General features: G+C 47.4%; 1 protein-coding gene across 1 annotated transcript; it reads right to left on the reverse strand.

Annotated features, from left to right (window-relative positions):
- Positions 1-286: 286 nt before the first annotated feature.
- LOC131321150 (uncharacterized) lies at positions 287-3766 on the reverse strand. Its single transcript, XM_058352158.1, has 7 exons — positions 3385-3766; positions 2662-2942; positions 2197-2571; positions 1771-2124; positions 1074-1669; positions 518-962; positions 287-448 (listed from the first exon to the last, which is right to left on the reverse strand). Exons 1-7 carry the CDS (start codon positions 3764-3766, stop codon positions 287-289), a joined length of 2595 nt encoding a protein of 864 aa, XP_058208141.1.
- Positions 3767-21727: the final 17961 nt, after the last annotated feature.

Below are 21727 nucleotides of genomic sequence, written 5' to 3' on the forward strand. Positions count from 1 at the left end.
TTGTGGGTGTGACCGAAGTCAACGTTTGTAGTTGGCGGAGTACACCGAGTGTAGTTTTTATAGCAAGACAAGTCAAAATTTGCAGGAGACATTGATTACCAAACAAGATACTTCTTTGATTTGGGAAACGTGAAATATAAGTTGAATGTGAAGATCTTGGCCGAGGCCAACATAAAGAAATTAACATTGTAGTGGCCGAAGCCTAATGCTGTCATGAAGAAGCTAAGATAATAAAAAAACACGATAGTTAGTGGCCGAACATGAGGCGCACTGTTGGTATTTTTGATCACATGTATGCCTTCTTTAGGTTCTGTGCGTTCCACGGGTTGGTAAGGACTTTCCCAGTCATGTCCTCGAGTACGTAAGCGCCTTCACCAGCGATTTTGACAACACGAAAGGGCCCCTCCCAGTTGGGTTTGAATTTCTGCTTCTTGTTAGCTTGTACCACCTTTCGCCAAACCAAGTCGTCTGGCTTGAAGGTCTTGGTTCGAACGCTTCGGTTGTAGCCTCTTGCTACTTGCTGTTGGTCCTCTGCGAGCTTTAGCTGAGTGTCGTCACGCTTCTCTTTTGCCAAGATCAGTTCCTGTTCTACTACTTCTTCATTAGTCTTTGGATCAAAGTTCTTTGTTCTCAAAGTGGGGAACTTGGATTCTAGTGGGATTACCGCCTCCATGCCGAACGCCATTAAAACGGGCGTTTGGCCTATTGAGCGCCGGGGGGTAGAACGGTAAGCCCAAAGAACACGTGGCAGTTCCTCAGCCCATTTTCCTCTCTTAGAGTTTAACCGACGTTTGATCCCGGCGCAGACGGTCTTGTTTGTTGCCTCGGCTTGTCCATTCCCATGGGGGTATGCTGGAGTAGAGTTGAAGAAGCGTATCCCAAATTCGGCACAGAGGCTGGTGAGGTCTTTACTGACGAATTGGCTTCTGTTGTCTGATACGATGGCGTAAGGGACTCCAAACCTTGTAACAATGTTTCGCCAGACAAATCTGCGAACGTCAGCCTTTGTGATTGTCATAAGAGGCTCGGCCTCTACCCATTTTGAGAAGTAGTCTGTTGCGGTGATCAGGAACTTGAATCCTCCTGGAGCTGTTGGCAGTTTTTCGACAATATCAAGCCCCCATTGTGCAAAGGGCCAAGGACTGGTGATAGGGGAGAGGTTCTGGGCGGGTTGCTTTGGTATAGGAGAAAAAAGTTGGCAGGGTTGGCATTTGCGAACTGTGTCTTCGCAGTCTTTCTTCTTGTTCTTCCAAAAGTATCCCTGACTCAATGCTCGTTGGCAAAGTGAACGGCCGCCAGAGTGGCAGCCACAACTCCCTGAGTGAAGTTTGGCGAGAATCTCCGGAACTTGGGTTGGGTGGACCACGAGGAGATATGGGCCGGAGATAGATTTCCTGTAGAGTTGGCTGCTTTCAGAGAGCCAGTAGTAAGCGGATTTGATCCTGATGCGATAAGCTTCCTTCTTGTCTGTTGGTAACGTATCATTTTTGAGGAATGCAACGATCTCGTCCATCCAACTTCGACCGAGTTCAACGTTGAGTATTTCAGGAGTTGTGTCGAAGCTTGGATGGTCAATGCTGCCGAAGCTGATTGTTCTGAATTCGGAGGCTTTAGAAGTTGAGGCAAGGTTAGCGAGTGCGTCTGCGTGAGCATTGTGTTCGCGGTTGATCTGTACAATTTTGAAATTGTGGAAGTGGGTGAGGAGTCCGGTTACGGTTGACTGGTATTTTGTGACATTCGTGTATCCCGAGCCTCATAGTCCCCAAGTACTTGGTTGACTATGAGTTGGGAGTCGCAGTAAACGACAAGGTCGGAGATTCCCATCTCAACTGCAGAGCGTAAGCTAGCTATGAGGGCTTCATATTCAGCTTCATTATTGGTTGCGGGGAATTCAATGCTGATAGCACTTTCATGTAGTGTTCCGCAAGGGGAGACTAGGACAACCCCGGCCCCTGCTCCGTTGCTGTTAGATGCTCCGTCAACATGTAGACGCCATATGTTCCCTTGGAAAAGGTGCCAAGGTTTCGGCGGCAACTGATGCTCGGCGACGGTTTGTGTTAGGATGGGTGTGTTGAGAAGTTCAGTATCTTCCGGAGTAAGCTCAGCAATGAAGTCAACAAGAACCTGTCCTTTGATTGCCGTTCGTGGTTCGAAACGGATATCAAAGTTTGCTAGCTCTACTGCCCACTTGGAGACCCTGTTAGATAGATCAGCCTTTCGAAAGAGGCTCTTGAGGGGGTGTTTTGTTAAGACGACGATGGGGTGTGATTGGAAGTAGGGCAAGAGTTTCCTAGCCACTGAAACGAGAGCAAGGGCTAACTTTTCAAGTGGTAGGTAACGAGTTTGAGCTAGAAGGAGCGTCTTGCTTGTGAAGTAGATTGGCATGTCATTGGCGCCATCCCGCCGCACAAGTGCAGAACTGGTTGCGTGGGCGGACACGGAGAGGTAGAAATATAAAGTTTCGAACTCCTTGGGTTTCACCATCAGCGGGGCTGAGTTTAAGTATTCTTTGAGTTCAGCCAAAGCGGAGTCACAATCCGAAGTCCACTCGAAGCTGCGTTGGCTTTTTCCCTTCAAAGCATGGAAGAATGCGTGACACTTGTCTGAGGATTTGCTGATGAATCGGTTTAGAGCCGCTGCCATCCCAGTGAGCCTCTGTACTTTCTTGATTGTCCTTGGTGGGCGCAAATCTTTAACGGCCTTTATTTGGTTAGGGTCGGCCTCAATACCTCTTCGGGTGACTAGGTGTCCGAGGAATTTCCCAGCGCTCACCCCGAACGCGCATTTTTCGGAATTCAGCCAAAGCTTGTGTAGTTTGAGGATTTCGAAGACTTTCGCCAAGTCTTGCGGTGGTTGGATTCCTTCTTGCTTTGATGACCAGGACATCAATGTAAGCTTCCACGATGTAGCCGATTTGTTCTTGCAACATCTTGAATATTGCTCTGTTGAATGTTGCGCCTGAATTCTTGAGCCCAAAGGGCATGACGCGGTAGTAAAAGATGCCATATGATGTGATGAAAGCAGTTTTCTCCATGTCGTCGGGGTCCATGGCAATTTGGTGTTAGCCATGGTAGGCGTTGAGGAAGCTTAACCGAGCATGGCCTACTGTTGCGTCCACAAGTTGATCAATCTTCGGGAGTGGGAACCAATCCTTTGGACAAGCGTCGTTGAGATTGGTATAATCCACGCAAACTCGCCATTTACCATTTTTCTTTTTAACGACCACCGTGTTGGACAACCATGTTGGGTATTGTACTTCTTGGCTGGCATTGGCTTCCAGCAGACGCTTGACCTCTTCGATGACAGCGTCAGCGTGTTCGGCTGCAGAGCGCCGTGCCTTCTGGATGACAGGTTTGGCATCTTTCTTGATGTTGAGAGAGTGACTGATGAAATCGGGATCAACCCCCGGCATCTCGTTGGGGGTCCAAGCAAAAACTTTTATGTTTTTCTTGAGGTGATGGTACATGTCTTCACGTTCGGCCTCGCTGATGGAAGAGCTGATTAAGAAGAATCGAGAGCCATTCTCGTTGATTGGCATTTGGACGAGGTCCTCTTCTGCTTTGTCTTCGGCTTGCTGGCCGACATCGTCGATCATGGTGATGTTTGGAATTTCGACCCATTGCACTTGCTTGGCTTTGGTGGAATTGTGGACGGCTGAGACGTAGCACTTTTTGGAGGCTATTTGGTCACCTCGTAGATCTTCCTGTCTCCCATTGATCCCGATGAAGCGAACGACCTGGTGATAGGTTGAGGCGATTGCTTGCATGCCGTGTGTAGGGAGGTATTCTCAAGCAGATACATTTAGTTACCAAACATGTGATGTTTGGGAACACGTGGTAAATACGACTGGACTTATCGCCGAGCAGTTCGGTGAACAGCGATATGGACCAGTGATATGAGAAGTCATGGCTATAAATAGACTGTTCGGTTATGATACAGCCGAACAGATGATGTAAAGAACCTTGCACGTAATACGAGTGATCACGGGTTGAAAGCAATGCAATCGATATCCGAATAAATGGTATAACTGGTCCAAGCCGTCTGTTCGGCTATGAGACGGCCGAACAAAGATGGAACTCCAATCGAGAGTAGGAGCAGAGAGAATACTCTGGAAGATTCCAGAATAGTCATGTCTCTTATAGGGATAAAGATCCCAAGAATATAGGATCTGAGAAAGATACCCAACGAGTATGGGATGTTCGGCTCTTAAAGGAAAAGAATCCTAAAAGGACTCTTTCCCATAAACTGATAAAGGAAACGAGACTCCTTGATATCCTGGGTTTCCTATAAGAGTTAGGAATCCTATGGCAATAAGGATGCTTGGACAGCAAGCATCCATAAATCTATAAATATGAGGAAAACCTAGAGGTGAGAGGTACGCAATACGTTGCATTATTATTGCTTTCCTACTGATAATTAGGGCTGAGTTTTCTAGTACGTGATACTAACAAAGGCATCGGAGGGCCTTTGCCACGAGAGGCAAAGGTGCACTCACCCCCTGTCTATTTTGCAGATTAGGGTTCAGACGTCGAGCTAGGGTTCCGGTGAAGAGGCACGAATAAGCCGTTGCAATCCAGTTGACCCGAAGCGTCAATTGTTTTCATCCCCCTACAATTGGCGCCGTCTGTGGGAAACGAAAGAATTCCCTTTTGAAATACGACCATGGTGGAAGTAACTCCAGCAACACCGCATGAACCAAAAGACGTGTTAGATGAGGGAAGGGACAAATCCCCACCTGGGGCTCCGAGAAAGCCCCAGGGTGGGCACAGAAGGAACACGAGTAAGGACCACCCCCTTACCGTGCATCATAACTCCAAAAATAGAGGAGATGGAGAGACGGCTTCAAGATCCACGAGAAGGAGTAAATCCCGTCAAAGGGATGAATCGATCGCGCACTCCAGGAGTGTGCACCATAGTGACGACGTTCTTGATAGAAAGAGGCAAGAAGTCGAGGAATATGCTCGTCTGATTAAAAAACGAGAGCATGAGATCAGAGAATTGGAAAGAATTAGGGAGCATCCGGAGGATTCTGGCCTGTCTCGAGGAAATTCTAGAGGCAGTAGGTATGCTATGGTACAATACAGAAAAGATCCTTCACGAGGAAGAAGGAGCAGAAGTCCTGTCATAGGGCGTCATGAAGCTTCTCCACGGAAAAGGGGAAGAAAAAGTAGAAGCCGAACACCAGATAGAAGGACTTCTTCACGAAAAAGGAGGAGCAGAGACCGAAGTTCTACCCCCGAGGAAGAGGACACGAGAAAGCATCATCGAGACAGGTACGAAAGACCTGATGCTGATTGGGTCAAGACTTTGGCCCACAAGTCAAAGGAGCAAGAGGATGGGACAGTGACTGCACGAGAAGCAGCACGCAAGGCCCTGAGTAATATTGCAGCCTCTCCCTTTACAAAGAGGCTACAAGAAGCAAGGTTGCCGAGCAGAGTGAAGCATGGTGCATTCGTACTTTACGAGACAAATACGGATCCCGTAGCTCACATACAGCATTACCAACAGGCCATGTTTATGCATGAGGGGGATGATTCCATCTTGTGCAAGATGTTTCCCTCCAGTCTTGGCAAGGTGGCTTTATCCTGGTTTCATAAGTTGGCCCCACGATCCATACGAGGATGGAGGCAGTTGGCAGAGGAATTCACTGCTCGGTTCTTAACGAGCAGAAAGGCCCCAAAGACTTTTGAGAGTCTTTCCACCATGAAGCAAGAGGAGAACGAGCAGATCAGGGATTATGCAAAGAAGTACTGGGAAACTTTCAACGAGATTGAAAGTTGCAGTGAAGAGTATGCAATTGCTACGTTCAAAACTGGTTTGCCTGTTCGGGGGGAGCTGCGCCGTTCATTGAATAAACATCCAGTAGCCACCTTGGCTAAATTGATGGAACGGATAGAGCAACACGCCAGAATGGAGGATGACATACTCCGTGAGGATGGCAGGACGGTTGCCGAACAGCAGAAGGCACCTGCCAAAAAGGTGGATAAGCCAGAACCCAAGTCTTACAAAGACAGAAGGGAGTACGGGCAGGCTAAGAAGGAGGCATACAAGGACAAGCAAGCTCCTGACCCCAAGTCCTTCTTTTCTATCACTACGGTTTGGAAAGAGCCAATATACAGGATTCTTTATCGAATAAAGAATCAGCCATATTTTAAATGGCCCCCAAGTCTAGGTGGAGACAAAGATGCAAAACGTGCTACGAATCAGCACTGCAGTTATCACAAGGATTGGGGCCATATGACCGAGGATTGTGAGGTATACAAGAGGCACCTTGATGATTTGGTCTCTCGGGGCTATCTCAAGGAGTTTATCCAGGAGGACCCTAAAGAGAAAGGGAAGGCCATGGAACTGGGTTACGAGCAACACCCTAAAGGCGTGATCCATATGATACATGGGCTGGCTGCACCTTATACGAGGAGTGAGGTGAGGCTGTTGCAAAGACAGGTCAAGCATGATCAGCACGTGATGCGGTTGGGAAAAAAGAGAGGGCGAGAGACTAATGCATGCAACGAGAGCATGGCATTCAGTGACGATGATTTGGCGGAGGTCCAAATACCCCACAATGATGCATTGGTCGTAACCCTCCGAGTTGGGGAGTACGACATCGAAAGAATTCTAATGGACTCAGGGAGCTGTACAGAGGTGTTGTACTATGATGCATTCAAGAAGCTGGGCCTGGCCCAATCAGACTTAGAACAGTCTACAACGCCTCTTATTGGGTTCGGTGCAGGAGCAGTTTGGCCCCTCGGAAAGGTAACGTTACCTGTTCGGGCCGGATCAGTAGTGCTGAGAACAGATTTTTTGGTGGTCGATGTCCCATCTTCCTATAACGCGATTATAGGAAGGACTTGGTTGCACAAAATGAGAGCAGTTTCCTCGACTTATCACCAGATGGTGAAGTTCCCAGGATCAAATGGGATTGAAGTCCTTAAAGGAAACCAGAAGGTGGCACAGCAATGCTTGATTTCCATCATCAAAACAGCCCCAAAGGTCCACCATGTTCACACACTGGAAGTACCAGATCAACCAACCATCGAGGACGTTGGGAGAAGCCCGGCTGAAAAAGTGGTTGAAGGCCTGGAGAAGATTCAGATCAACGAGATTGATCCTGAAAGATATTTTTTGATTGGAAAATCATTACCAGCAGACGAAAAGGTTGAGTCGATAAGATTTCTAAAGGAATACATTGATGTTTTTGCATGGATGCCAGAGGAAATGCCCGGGGTGGATGCAGACGTGATCTGTCATCATTTAAACATTGACCCTCAACACAAGCCGATCATTCAGAAAAAACGAAGGGCTGCCGCGCAGCATGTAGATGCAGTGATTGAAGAGGTCGATCGTTTATTGGAGGCCAAGGCAATACGTGAAGTCTATTACCCAGAGTGGTTATCCAACACTGTTGTGGTAAAGAAGAAGAACGGAAAGTGGCGTGTCTGCGTGGACTTCACAGACCTGAACAAGGCATGTCCTAAGGACAGTTTTCCTTTGCCTAGGATTGACCAATTGGTTGATGCAACCTCTGGCTACGAGCGAATGAGTTTTCTCGATGCATATCGAGGATATCATCAGATTGCTATGTTTGAACCTGATCAAGAGAAGACTTCGTTCATCACACCACGAGGGTTGTACTGTTACAGTGTTATGCCCTTTGGACTAAGGAATGCTGGGGCTACATACCAAAGACTTGCAACCATTATGTTCAAGAAGCTTATCGGGAAGACTTTGGAAGTTTACATAGATGATATGGTGGTAAAGAGTCGAGAAAAGGGAGGGCATATTTCTGATCTAAGGGAAGTGTTCGAAATCCTGAGGAAGTATAAGCTGAAACTCAACGCCTCGAAGTGTGCATTTGGAGTTGGTTCAGGAAAATTCCTGGGCCATTTGGTAACTTTGAGAGGGATAGAGGCAAATCCCGATCAGATTGATGCCTTACAAAGACTACAGAGTCCCAAAACTACCAAGGAAGTCCAAAGGCTGACTGGAATGGCAGCAGCACTTAACAGATTCATCAGCAGGTCAAGCGATAAATGCAGACCCTTTTTTCAGCTATTGAAAAAGAGGGAGGGATTTGAATGGGGAGCAGAATGTGAGCAAGCTTTCCAGGATCTGAAGAAATACCTGGCCGAACCCCCACTGCTGTCAACTCCACAGCTAGGTGAGTCTTTAATTCTGTACTTAGCTGTTTCCGAGCACGCAGTAAGTGCAGTCTTATTGAGGGATTTGGGGACCGAGCAAATCCCCATTTATTATGTTAGCAAGACATTGTTGGACGCAGAGACGAGATATCTGCCTTTAGAAAAACTTGTCCTGGCACTTAGGACAGCAACCAGGAAATTGCCACACTACTTCCAAAGCCATAAGGTTGTGGTTTATACTGAGTATCCATTAAAGTCACTGCTTCGAAAGGCAGATTTTTCGGGAAGGATCTCGACGTGGTCCGTGGAGTTAAGTCAGTATGATCTCGAGTATCAGCCACGCATAGCAATTAAAGGCCAGGTGTTGGCTGATTTTGTGGCAGAGTTTTCCCCCACTGTTGCTCCCTTGCCTCCTACGAGAAAGGAACAGGCAGTTAAGACATCATCCTTGAAGGATCAACCCGTAGCCGAACAGGATCCAAAAGAATGGAAGTTATTCGTTGATGGATCAGCGTGTAGTACTGGTTCTGGAATTGGAGTTGTCCTCTTTCCTCCTCAAGGAGTTCTGATTGAACTCTCTGTTCGGCTTGGATTCAGTGCATCGAATAATGTGGCTGAATATGAAGCACTCTTGGCAGGATTGAGAAGTGCGAAGACCCTTAAAGCAGAACGGGTCAGGGTGTATTGTGATTCCCAGCTTGTTGTGAATCAACTGTCCGGCGAGTACGAGACTCGGAATGAAAAGATGGTAGCCTACGTGCAGGCAGCAAAAGACTTGCTCGATACTTTCGAGAGGGTATATATTGAGCAAATAAGTTCTGGACAGAATGCTCATGCAGATTCTTTAGCTTGGTTGGCTGCAGCAGTACCAACAGAGTTTAAAAGAAGGGTGGCAGTAGAATACCTCAACGAGCCGAGCATTGGGAGGAGTGTAGACTTGGTCTTGGACGTGAACCAAGGACCAAGTTGGATGGACCCAATAATGGAGTTCTTACGAGACGAGATACTCCCTTCTGATAAAAAGGAGGCCCACAAGATAAGAGTCAAATCTGCTAGGTTTTGGCTGTCCCCAGAGGGTAAGTTGTATAGGAAATCCTTTACGGGTCCCTATTTGCTATGTGTACATCCTGAGATGGTACAGAAGTTCCTTCATGAAATCCACGAGGGAACATGTGGGAGCCATGCTGGAGGCAGATCTATTGCCCACCGAGCAATTACTCAAGGCTATTGGTGGCCACACATGCAAGAAGATGCAAAGGTGTATGTAAAGATTTGTGAGAAGTGTCAAAAATTCTCACCAATGATTCGAACACCAGCCGAAGATCTGGTGCCTTTAACAAGTCCCTGGCCTTTTGCTCAATGGGGGATGGATATCGTGGGTCCATTGCACAAAGCAACTGGGAATCGAAAATTCCTGCTTGTTGCAACTGACTATTTTACAAAGTGGATTGAGGCAGAACCACTGGCCAAAATCACTGAGCCTATGATAGAAAGGTTCGTGTGGAAAAGCATCATCACTCGTTTTGGGGTCCCTTATTCATTGATTACAGACAATGGATCCCAATTCCAGAAGAAATTCAAGGCTTTTTGTGCCCAGTATGGAATAAGAAATTTTTATTCCACCCCAGCCTACCCTCAGAGTAATGGGCAAGCAGAGGCGTCTAATAAAACTATCCTTGATGGAATCAAGAAAAGACTTGACAAAGCTAAGGGAAAATGGCCTGACGAATTACCATTGGTCCTGTGGGCTCATCGAACAACGCCTAGGAGGTCTACGGGAGAGACCCCCTATTCGTTGGCATTTGGAACAGAGGCTGTCATACCTCTGGAAGTGGGTCTGCCGACCAACAGGACAGCTCTGGTTGAAAGTGGAGGCAATGACAGGGCCCTTCAAATCGAGCTTGACCTTGCCGAGGAGAGGAGAGAAAAAGCCTTGGTACATCTTGCTTCTTACCAAGAACAGCTGATGAAAAGCTACAACAAGCATGTTCACCCTCGAGAATTTGGTGTTGGGGACCTTGTGCTACGAAAAGTGCTCGGCAACACCAAGGTGGCCAACGAAGGCAAGCTGGGGGCCAACTGGGAGGGCCCATATAGAGTAACTGAGATTGTAGGCATAGGAGCCTATCGATTGGCAGATTTGGATGGTGATCCAATTCCAAGGCCTTGGAATGTTCATAATCTACGAAAGTTCTTTGTTTAGAAGTATTAAAATCTGTCTTAGATTTGCATTACGTGATTGTGTGGGAATTACGAATATAATTCCCTTGTTCTAGTTTTGATTATTTTTTAAAAAGGGTACGAGTAACGCCCTCTTGCGTTTTACAGATTATGAATACAATCACTTCTTTCGAATAACTGTTGTGGTATTTAAATACGAACTACGAGTTTGGTTCTCCTTATTCGTATTGGGGAGCAGGGTATACCTTTTGAGTATGTGAGACTTGGGTATACATTTGAATGCAAGTATGAACACACTTGTATGTCTTTTCTTAAAGTACGTGATACTTAGCAAGTATGAAAATACTTGTGTGTTTTCTTTTAAACAAATACAAGTACGAAATACTTGTATGGACGTTCAAAGTACGAGATACTTATATGGTGTTTTAAGTACGTGATACTTGAGAACCTATATTGGCTTGACTTAAATGTAAGCCACATTTAGTTCAGTACGTGAAACTGAAACACAAGTACGAGACACTTGTGTGATGTTCTAAATACGTGATACTTAACAAGTATGAATACACTTGTAAAGTACTAAACTTAAAACAGTACGAGACACTGGGAAACAAATGTTTTGAAGTACGTGACACTTAAACAAAATTAAGTATGTGAAACTTAACAGGCGTGAAAGATTTGCTAAAAAGTACGAAATACTTATGCAAACAAATGATACGACATACTTAGATTGAAACATTGCATACGAACAGCTGCAACAACAAAGGATGCCGAGCAAAACATAAGGTTATGCCACGAAGGGCCAAATACCTGTGTTAACAAAGTATTCAAACTGAACTGGTGCCTCACAGGGCCAAAGTATGCTTATGGTCACCCAGGACCAGCAACCAAAACAATTCTTATACTTACCAAATCAGTCCACATTCTGGACCTCAGGAGTGTTAGTGTTGATGTCAGTATCAGCACCATCTTCGACTACATTTTCTTCCAGGTTAATGGGCTCAACAGGTACATCCCGAGCAGGAGCTTCAGTAGGGACCACATCCGTGGGGATATCTTCCTCAGCATTAGCAAATTCTTCAATTTGCTGTTCAAAGTCTTCCTCTGGATGTCCTGTTGGCTCTGGAATGTCCTCGATGTTCTAAACACGGGTGCTAGGCAGCTCGTTCTCAACCCAGAAGGGTGAATCCTCAGCAACCCCTAGTTTTGTCAGACAGGTTTCCCAGCTGGCAATCCAGACCTGGTCCTGTAAAGCTGGCATCTGTTCCACGTAACTGGCAGTTGTGGCATCATAACCCTTCTGGTAGCCATCTTCATATGAAGCCTTCTTGGTGCTGTCAATTTCAGATAAAGCCTGGTTTAGGCTCTCTTCGGCAACTTGCAGCTTGCCTTTAGCACCATTAAAATCCGCCTTGGCTTTGTCTCTTTCTCTTTCAAGCCGAGCAACTGTCCGAAGAAGTCGAGTGTTGTCATTTAGCAACCTGATTTGTTCGGCCTCAGCTTCTTGGTACTTCTGCCCTATGGTTACCATTTTTTGGATAAACTGGCAAACACAGCGAGTGGTAAGTGACAAGTGTAGCAGTATATGATATGTGGTATACGAAATATACATAGAGACTTATACGAAACGATTGAGTCACATTACCTTAATTCCGTTAACAAGACCAGTAGACACCAGCCGATCAGGAGACGACAGAGACTCCTTTTGCAAATCAACAGGGAGCATTAACCCTTGGGCCAAGGCTAGAGCAGTCTCAGATGAACTAGCACTATCCCCAACATGGACAAGACGGTCTCCCCTAGTAAAAGAAGGAGTCCATGTCTGGGGGAGTACTTGAGCAGTTGGTGACACGGGGAGATGGGTTTCTGTATCAGTCTGTGGGACAGAACCAGTTGGGTCATCAGACCTCGGCCGTTTGTCTCGATGTGCGTCAGCAGCATCAAGGGAACCCTCCTCCCCCCGAGGAGAAGATGACGATCTTGCTGATCCCCCCCTATTGCGACGAGGTTGTGGGGGCGGAGCGCCAGTTGATGCTACCCTGTTGGTAGCACCGCGTCCTCGTGCGGACACAGTAAGTAAGGAGCTGAGATTAAGAGGTTGACGGGTCATTGTACCTGGGTTACAAGGGGATCGAGAATAACCAGAAGAAGAAGACTGGCTGGTATCACGATTTGCAATCAGCTGCTCGGATTGTTGTTGATTAGAGACTGATCCACGAGAAGATCTTCTGAGTCTCAAACGAGGAAGTGGCACGCCTTCTGAAATGGGAACTTCACCAGGTTGGCCAGCAACAGTAACCCCAGTTTGAAGTCTTGAGATACGTTCTTGAGGAGCAGATGAGGTGGATGCAGCACTGGTACTGGGATGAGCAAGTCTTCTATCAATGACCCCTCTGTACGAAGGATCGTATCCCAGCAGTATATCAGCGTCTCGACCCCGACCAGCTGTTCGGGTTCCTGGTTCTCCCGTGTACTTTAGTATCCTGTTAATGTCCCCTGCTCGGACGTAGCTCGGCTCACGTCTAGGACGTTTGTTAACGTTTTCAGCTGCAAGTTTCAAATTGAAAAACCAAATTTAGTTCATAAGAAAGCTACGAGAAAGCAGTAAATGAAGAAATTGCAAAAGATAAAAAGCAAGAGCATACGTGGATAACCCCATATGTGGGGGCAATGGAGCCCTATCACTTGGCCATCTTCCCCTAAGGGCTCGAATGCTCCAGTCACATAGAGGAAGTCGATCTCGTGGTCACGAGCAGAATCTGGCAGATTGAGCACGAAGCGCTTTTCTGCCCTTCTAACTTTGAAATAGTAGGTATTATAGTCAGGGTTTAGTACAATACTGTACCACCACTGAATATCCCAAATTCCTAACTGGGTCCCTAGAATCCTATTCAAAGCAATTACACCCATTATCAGCCTAAAGACATTTGTTGATACTTGCATGGGGGTGAGTCGATACCAGTTTAGGATCTGACGGAGTAGTGGGTGAAGAGGAAATCGGACCCCACCTTCGACGATGGCCACGATAGGGATGCACATTCTATCCCAGGAGCCACCATCCCTATCTGCTCCTAAAGGGGCGAGTTCGAGCCCCACATTATCAGGGATACTATACTCAGACCTAAATGCTGCCATGGCAGTTGGGGTTTCACAGAGTTTCCTAAACTTACTGGGTCTAGGAGGGGTATCACGTTCATCCGCCATGGATATACTCGAAGAAAACGTAAATGAAAGAATGGGCGTGATTGAAACCCTAGAAGTGACCACAATCTGAGAATGAAATCTCAGATGAAAACCTAAGCAGAAGAAATGGAGTTGGAACGAGAGTCTTACAAACGATACCGTGATGAATTCTTGGAGTGCAATCGAATTTGCAGATGGCGGCAATGGCAGATAGCGGGATGCTTTCGCCTGGTTTTTAGGGAGACTGAAAGTTCGAGTTCTGGGTAAAAGACCAGACGGAGCCCTTTCAGGGGTTTAAGGGTGAGAGACGGAGACGAAACGTCTCCTCTCACACCGTTACAGGAAAAAGTAACGGAAAGCAGAAACCGTTCTGACGCCGTTTCATAGAACGTCAGTTCGAAGTTAATGCTAGGCATACGAAAACGTGCCACGTGGAGTCGTTTACCCCGAAATGGTATAATGACATAGGCGCCAAAAGGCATCAATGAAGTATTGAAATTATGACTGCACGGGATCAAAAGAGTTTGGTCTAGATAGAATTCTGTTTCTAAGCGTCATATATTACCCCCGAACAGTGGTAAATACATGAAGCTGGGGAGCAATTGTAGGGAGGTATTCTCAAGCAGATACATTTAGTTACCAAACACGTGATGTTTGGGAACACGTGGTAAATACGACTGGACTTATCGCCGAGCAGTTCGGTGAACAGCGATATGGACCAGTGATATGAGAAGTCATGGCTATAAATAGACTGTTCGGTTATGATACAGCCGAACAGATGATGTAAAGAACCTTGCACGTAATACGAGTGATCACGGGTTGAAAGCAATGCAATCGATATCCGAATAAATGGTACGTGGGACCATAGTTTGAATATAGACAGGACAGTCATCATGCTAAACAAGTGTTCGGCAATATGGACCAGTGACATGAGAAGTCAGTGGTCCAGGAAGGTTGTACGGGCTCAAGGACCAGTTACATGTGAGGTAACTGGTCCAAGCCGTCTGTTCGGCTATGAGACGGCCGAACAAAGATGGAACTCCAATCGAGAGTAGGAGCAGAGAGAATACTCTGGAAGATTCCAGAATAGTCATGTCTCTTATAGGGATAAAGATCCCAAGAATATAGGATCTGAGAAAGATACCCAACGAGTATGGGATGTTCGGCTCTTAAAGGAAAAGAATCCTAAAAGGACTCTTTCCCATAAACTGATAAAGGAAACGAGACTCCTTGATATCCTGGGTTTCCTATACGAGTTAGGAATCCTATGGCAATAAGGATGCTTGGACAGCAAGCATCCATAAATCTATAAATATGAGGAAAACCTAGAGGTGAGAGGTACGCAATACGTTGCATTATTATTGCTTTCCTACTGATAATTAGGGCTGAGTTTTCTAGTACGTGATACTAACAAAGGCATCGGAGGGCCTTTGCCACGAGAGGCAAAGGTGCACTCACCCCCTGTCTATTTTGCAGATTAGGGTTCAGACGTCGAGCTAGGGTTCCGGTGAAGAGGCACGAATAAGCCGTTGCAATCCAGTTGACCCGAAGCGTCAATTGTTTTCATCCCCCTACACCGTGTAGCTAGGTTCGGCCGAGAATTGTGTTGTATGGGCTAAGTACGTTGACGACGATGAACTCGACGCTCAATGTTTTCGAGCCAACGACGACTGGTAGGAAGATTAGACCAAGTGGCCAAACGGGTGCTCCGTTGAATCCGATGAGGGGTACTTCGGCGGGTTGCAAAGCTGTTTCTGGGGGATCAAGCTTTTTGAATAAGTCATAGTACATGACCTCCGCCGAGCTTCCCTGATCGATTAGAATGCGTTTGACGTCATGTACTCTGATTTGGACGGTTACGACGAGGGCGTCGGAGTGTGGTGTTTGCACACGTTCAAGATCGCGCTCGGTAAAGGTAATTGTCCATTTGGGTAGCTCTTCTGGTCATGGACGTTTGGATCCAGGTCCTACCGCGAGTACCTGCTTGGAAGTTGATGCGCGACTGAGGTCGGCCTGAAGATTTGATTCAAATTCCTTTGTTACGGGGCCGTGGATAACGTGTATCGTCGGCCGCGGTTCATTTGGGTGGGTGTCTTGGTTTGATCGATGTACTGATCGAGATGGCCTTGCGCTGCCAAACGCTCCAATAGTGCTTTGTAAGGTGCGCATGCGGTTGTGTAATGACCGAGCTCGTTGTGGTACGAGCACTTTTTTCGTGAGTTTTGATCTGCTTGACCATTGTCTGTGCCCAGCTTTTCCGTTGGCCATTCGAACTAAGGTTGCCTCATGATCTCCTTCAAAAAAAACCAGATGGGTTCTTTGAAGTATGTGGTCTTGGCCACATAGTCGTGTGATTTCGGCTGGCGCTTTTTTCCTTCCTTGATGTTGTGGACAAGTTTCTTTGGCTGAGGCTGCTGCGTTGTGACTGGTGCTGGCAGCTGAGATGTGACTGTTGGGAAGCTTGTAGTTGAGTTCGTTAGCCCTTGAGCCGCACGGTCTGCGTAAAATTCTTCAAGAGCCCAGAAACGTTCCATGATGCGCATCAACTCACCCATCCCATGAGGTGGTCGAATAGCAAGTTCATCCAGAATTTTGCTGTTGATTTCCAAGCCATTTTTGAAGGTTCTTGCGACCCAGTACTCGTCGATTCCAGGAATTTCGTTGAACAGTTGCCAATATCGTTCGGTGTACTGACGGAGAGTTTCGGATGGAAGTTTCTGCATTTGGGACAATGACTCATGTTCCTTGGTCGTCCTGTTGCTTGTGATGAAACGGATGTTGAAAGCGCGTTCGAGGTCGGCTAGGTTCCGTATGGATGCAGCGGGCAATTTATTGAACCACTGGAGTCCAAGGGAGCCGAGGCTGGACGGGAATGCTTTGCATTTGATTTCGTCTTTCGTGGTGCATAGCTCAATGGTTTGACGGAAGTGAATCAGGTGGGTGTACGCTTCGCAAATGATAGGATCAAATTTTGTAAACTTCGGTAGGTGGAAGTTGGGTTCGGCCGTCATGTTGATTATGTGGGTCGTGAAGGGAGAAATGCCGAGGTCCTTCAGCTGCCGCTCAAAACCAGGGCGCGGTGGCTTGCCGTGCCCATCCGTCTTTGTTCTCTTGGAGTCTCTGTCCGGGGATTTTTCATGGTTTCGATGTCGGAGCTTGTCTCGTAAATTTGCTGTCGTCCGATTTGGACCGTCAACAAACCTCCCTCCGTCCCTTCGGGATTTGGTTTCGTTGTTCGGTTCTTCAATTTGTACGCCTTTTTGGTTCCGTCGAGCCTGGTTGTTATTGTCGAAATTTTCTGCCGGGATTTCTCCGAGACATTCAGATACATGGCGTCTGGTCTCCACGGAATCTCGGCTACGGTGAGAAACCGTTGTGCGAGAGACCTCCGCGCGACCAGTCGAGTATGTGCTTGTGAACGACTCAATGTCTCTAGTATTGGTTCGATCGTGGTTGCTCTTTGAGCGGTGTGTTCCGGATGTTGTGGGTCGCTTGTAAAGTATTATCTCCTTTGCATCACCTGGGTCTGAAGGGATGCCAAGGTGGTCTTTGACGGAGCTGTGGTGGCCGATTTCGTGAGGACATTTTTGTGGTGGTGGTGGGGGTGGTGTTTGCTTTCGTCGCCTTCCGCAGATCTAGATGTGGCAGGAGTTGTATCAGTTGTTTCATTTGGGCGACTTTCGCTCTCAGAGCTGCCAGCTCGTTGTCCCTATCTTCGTCGCGATGCTGTAACAAGCAGATGTAGGCCGTTGTTACGTCGTCTGCCACTGGGGAGAGGCCTAAACTGGGGGGAAGTGAAATGGACATGTGCCTCTCCGGGAATGGTGGGAGGATTATGTTTCCATTGGCGTCTTTGGCCCTTGAGACGGTGACGTCTGCGAGATCTCCGCCCATGGTGATCGAAGCTGTGGTTGTTGTGGAGAGGAGGAGGGTGGGTTGAAGGAGGTTCGAGCCGTTTTGATCAGAAGTTTAGTTTCACGTCGGGTTCACCAATTGTGTGGCCCGTGGTTCTTTGATCTGCAGTCCTCCTCCGTTGGCTCGTGGGTTTCCTGATCTTCTTGCCTAGCCCTGCACAGTGAACGCACGACTAAGACCTGGCCAGGGTTGCCCGGTAAGGCCCTCCGGCGCGAGGATCAGTATGTGCGAAGAATCGAGAATCGAGTAAGAGACTAGGGTTTTTTTGATAGCGTAGTGTGTGTACCTCTCAAAGTAGTCATCCTTTAGTATTTATAGATTCTCCTCGACTTGCTCTCCAAGTACCGTCATGTGCCTTGCACGAGCCAGATGACGTCATTGTGACCTCACAGAATAGATCTGGTAACCGTTTTGGCGTGAGCTGGCACCTCCCATGTGCGCTCATCATTATCTTCTGGCACAACCGTTTTTGTCACGTGAAGAGCACATGACTGAAAAGGTGGCCGAGCCCATGTCTTCGCCGACTCTGGCGAACGACACGAGATGAAAAATTCTACAGAGCCGCCATGCAAAGGGTGGCCGAACCTAAAGAGTCCACTTAAAGGCAGCCGCGGCTGAGGGCTTACTTCTTTAGGAAAGTTGCCAAGCTTGATTAAGCCATGCGTGTCGTAACCTTGCATGTAGCCGAGCTTGGCCTCGGCTTGCTCCTCAACGGACTCGAACCGTTAGATTCGGTGCACTACAGGTATCTTGCTGTGAGGGGTGCTGACGGATGTGAGTTTGAGCTCGATGATCATGTTGACGGCAACCAATTATGCGATTTGAATACCGAGGATGGAAGATATGCTCTACTCCAAGGATTTGTTTGATCCTATTGAGCTTGTTGGAGTCAAACCGATAGAAACAAAGATAGAGTGTGGGCATGCGTGCCCTCTTCTTTTCGGGAAAGGATTCTGTTCCCTTCCCGAAGAGAATATGCCGGTTCGCGGGAGCACTTTTGAAGCTGGACGACGAGTGCTCGCGAAAATACAGAGTCGCCACTCGGGTTTGAAGGTCCGACACCCAAGGAACCGTATTTCAAAGCACTCGTCGCGCTGTTTGATTTGAAAGAGTTAAGGAACCAGTCTGTCATAACCATATCTGGGTTCGGGATCCAGGTTACGAGAGGGGAAGGGTTTTATGGCACCCCTCTCGCCCAATCCAGAGATCGGTCTCTACTAAGGCATTTGCGAAAGATGTTTTGTTTGCGATTCTGTTTTATTAATCAATTTTGGCCAATTAGGGCGGGGGAACAGTTAATCGGGGTTAAAACTGTAACATTTTGCAGAATGTGATAGATAATAGCATGGATAGAGGAAATGACAAGAAATAAATGAGATAAAACCTAATACTGATATCAGATGCCAAAACAGTGCCTTGGCTTGAGTTTATCATGAACAACGGCTAGCTTGCATGCATGGAAGTTCACACATGCAAGTTCAACCGTCTCGCGATAATCCCAATCCAACGCGCGAGTGTTGCCATCATACCAACAGGTTAGATTTTATCTCCTTCTCGGCTCTGAAATGGACCAGTGCACACCCAGGACAAACCAAGCAGTTTATGTGTGCTGAAAGTAGATGATTATTACAAACAGCACTTAACAGAAATAAGACGCAATTCCTAAACAGTGGGGATGTTAAAGCGAAGGCCTGGATATTAACTGTTGATGCAAGGGCAACCACTGGAAACAGGATGACCATCGCGCGATGGAGTTAGTGCATCGCGTGCGTGTCTTGACTGGACTTCCAGGAATTGCTTTGCATGCCTGGGCTCTGAAACATATTCAGAAGCAACCCAGGGGCATTCCAAAGCAAGTAAAGGAATAAAGAAAAACAAGCTAATCTACGGATTTTAACATGCATAACAGTGAAACATCCTAAATATTCTTCATAGGAAAGCATAAGATTGTAAATGAACAAGGACAAGGATCCCATCTCCATGAGAACCATATCGTGCTGACTAGAACAGTCGCGCGATGCAAAGGGTACCTCACGCGTGGGAGTGCTTGTCCATGGTAACTTGTAACTTTGCTGGCTTTAGGACCAGAACTGGTATTGTTACCAGCCTTGGCCCTGCCGGCCCCCTTCAGGGGTCTAAACAGTAAACAGAAATGTATTATACCTTTGTTTGAGTGTCCTGAAAATGGCTTGAATGAGGTGGTGTGGCTTGGACAGTGATTGTGTGAGGATGGGTGAGGTATGAAGTGTTTGGGCTTGTATTTCCTTCTTCTTCTTTGAAAATTTTGGTAACCCTTTGAAAAATGGATCTTGGGGGGTACTTATAGAAAGAAGTGTTGGTTGGTGGCTAAGCAAGGCAATGCAACTAGCCAATAAGGCTGGTTGTAATTACTTGGTGGAGAAGTGGGGTGCCAAAGGTGATGGGAGAGTGGGGGGAGAGGTGGTGCAAGGGTAACCCTGCAGAACGCTGTTCAGTAGACGAAACGGGGTTACACAGGCCCATAGACCCCTGATCATCACGCAATCCAGCTGGAAAAAGGTGAAAATGACAGGTGTTGACCATCGCGCGAGGGACAGGTACCATCGCGCGCGTGTTCAACTAGCCCCGCGAAGGTCAACAGTCAAAACTTTGACTTTGACCACCACCTGGCAAGTAAAGCATCGCGCGAGGGATCCAGTGGGTCGCACAATTGTCAAAACTGAGGTCAGGGTTTGATTTGAAGGGTCTTTAGGGTTAAAGATGGGTTCCATACACACCAAGCTCAAGCCATTTCATTCTCTCAAAACTGTTTTCGACCTGAATCATCATCGGGGAAACAAACAACCGAAAAACGAAGTAAAACGATCAGGAAATCAAATTGGGGTGTCTACGGTAGTCCCTCTTTGACGGCACGCGGAGCACCATTGGCTGGTACGGGTAACGTCAAAGATTTCTAGACACCCATCCAATTTACCCAAAAGCCGATCAAACAAAAAATGCAAGCAAGTATATACAAATACCGTGCACCAAGGGATCGAATAGCAGATCGATCGCTGTTTTGAATTCGGACAGATGGATCGTCGCTGATTTGAAATTGGACGGATGGATCGTCGCTGAGTTGAATTTGGACAGATGGATCGTCGTTGAGTTGAATTTGGACGGATGGATCGTCGCTGATTTGAATTTGGACGGATGGATCGCCGCTGATTTGAAATTGGACGGATGGATCGCCGCTGATTTGAATTTGGACGGATGGATCGTCGCTGATTTGAATTTGGACGAATGGATCGTCGCTAAGGTTAATTTGGATGGATGGATCGTCATTGAGTTGAATTTGGACGGATGGATCGTCGCTGATTTGAATTTGGACGGATGGATCGTCGCTGAGTTGATTTTGGACGGATGGATCGTCGTTGATTTGAAATTGGACGGATGGATCGTCACTGATTTGAGTTTGGACGGATGGATCGTCGCTGATTTGAATTTGGACAGATGGATCGTCGCTGGGGATATAAAGGACATCTCGAAGGGATCCTAAAATCAATTGCAAGGCCTGAGTAAGACTCTTGGGCCATTATTAAGGCGATACATAAGATCGGGCCTGAACCAGAGGCTGAACCTGGTCAACGGCCCAATTTGGACCATCGCGCGAGGACGCCACACCATCGCGCAATGGTTTCTAGTTAGGGTTTGGGTCTGAAACAAGCCCAGACCCAGCCCATGGCTGCCTTCTTCCTTTTAATCAACGGGGATGTTCTGAAACCGCTCACAGCAGTTTCAAACTCCCCCTAACTTTATTCTCTCTCAAACTCCTCTTCCAAACCCTTGATTTTATTCCAAAACCATGAAATCCATACGCGTACCAACACTCATGGCGGACCATGGCGTCAACGGGGGTAGTGGAGAAGTAGTTGATCGTCCGGAGGACGAGGGGGGACCAATGGAGGTTGAAACAGGGGATCAGCCGCCAGTGGGGGCTGTCGCAGATACCAGTGTAGAGGTAATGGGCGGCGGCGATGGCGAACAGGGCCGCATGCAGGAGGTTAGTGGTGGCGTCGAGCATCGCGCGACGGAGTCAGATCGTCGCACGACGGAGGAGGTCGGGGCCGTGAGGGCTGGAGTCGAGCAACTGGACCCGAGCGAGACCGTGAGTGGCTCGGTGCTAGTTGGTGGTAGTTCCGAGGGTGCGGGCAGCAAAGGTGCCGATGGTAGGGATGCTGGGCCGAGTGAGATTCCGTCGAGGGATCCGGCGAAAGGCAAGGGCGTGGTGAGCGAGGAGGAGGGTGCCACAGAGGTTCCTGAGGAGGATGTACTGTTTCGGCCAGTAGCGACAT

Source organism: Rhododendron vialii, chromosome 3a, assembly GCF_030253575.1.
Source record: "Rhododendron vialii isolate Sample 1 chromosome 3a, ASM3025357v1".
NCBI classification, from domain to species: domain Eukaryota; kingdom Viridiplantae; phylum Streptophyta; class Magnoliopsida; order Ericales; family Ericaceae; genus Rhododendron; species Rhododendron vialii.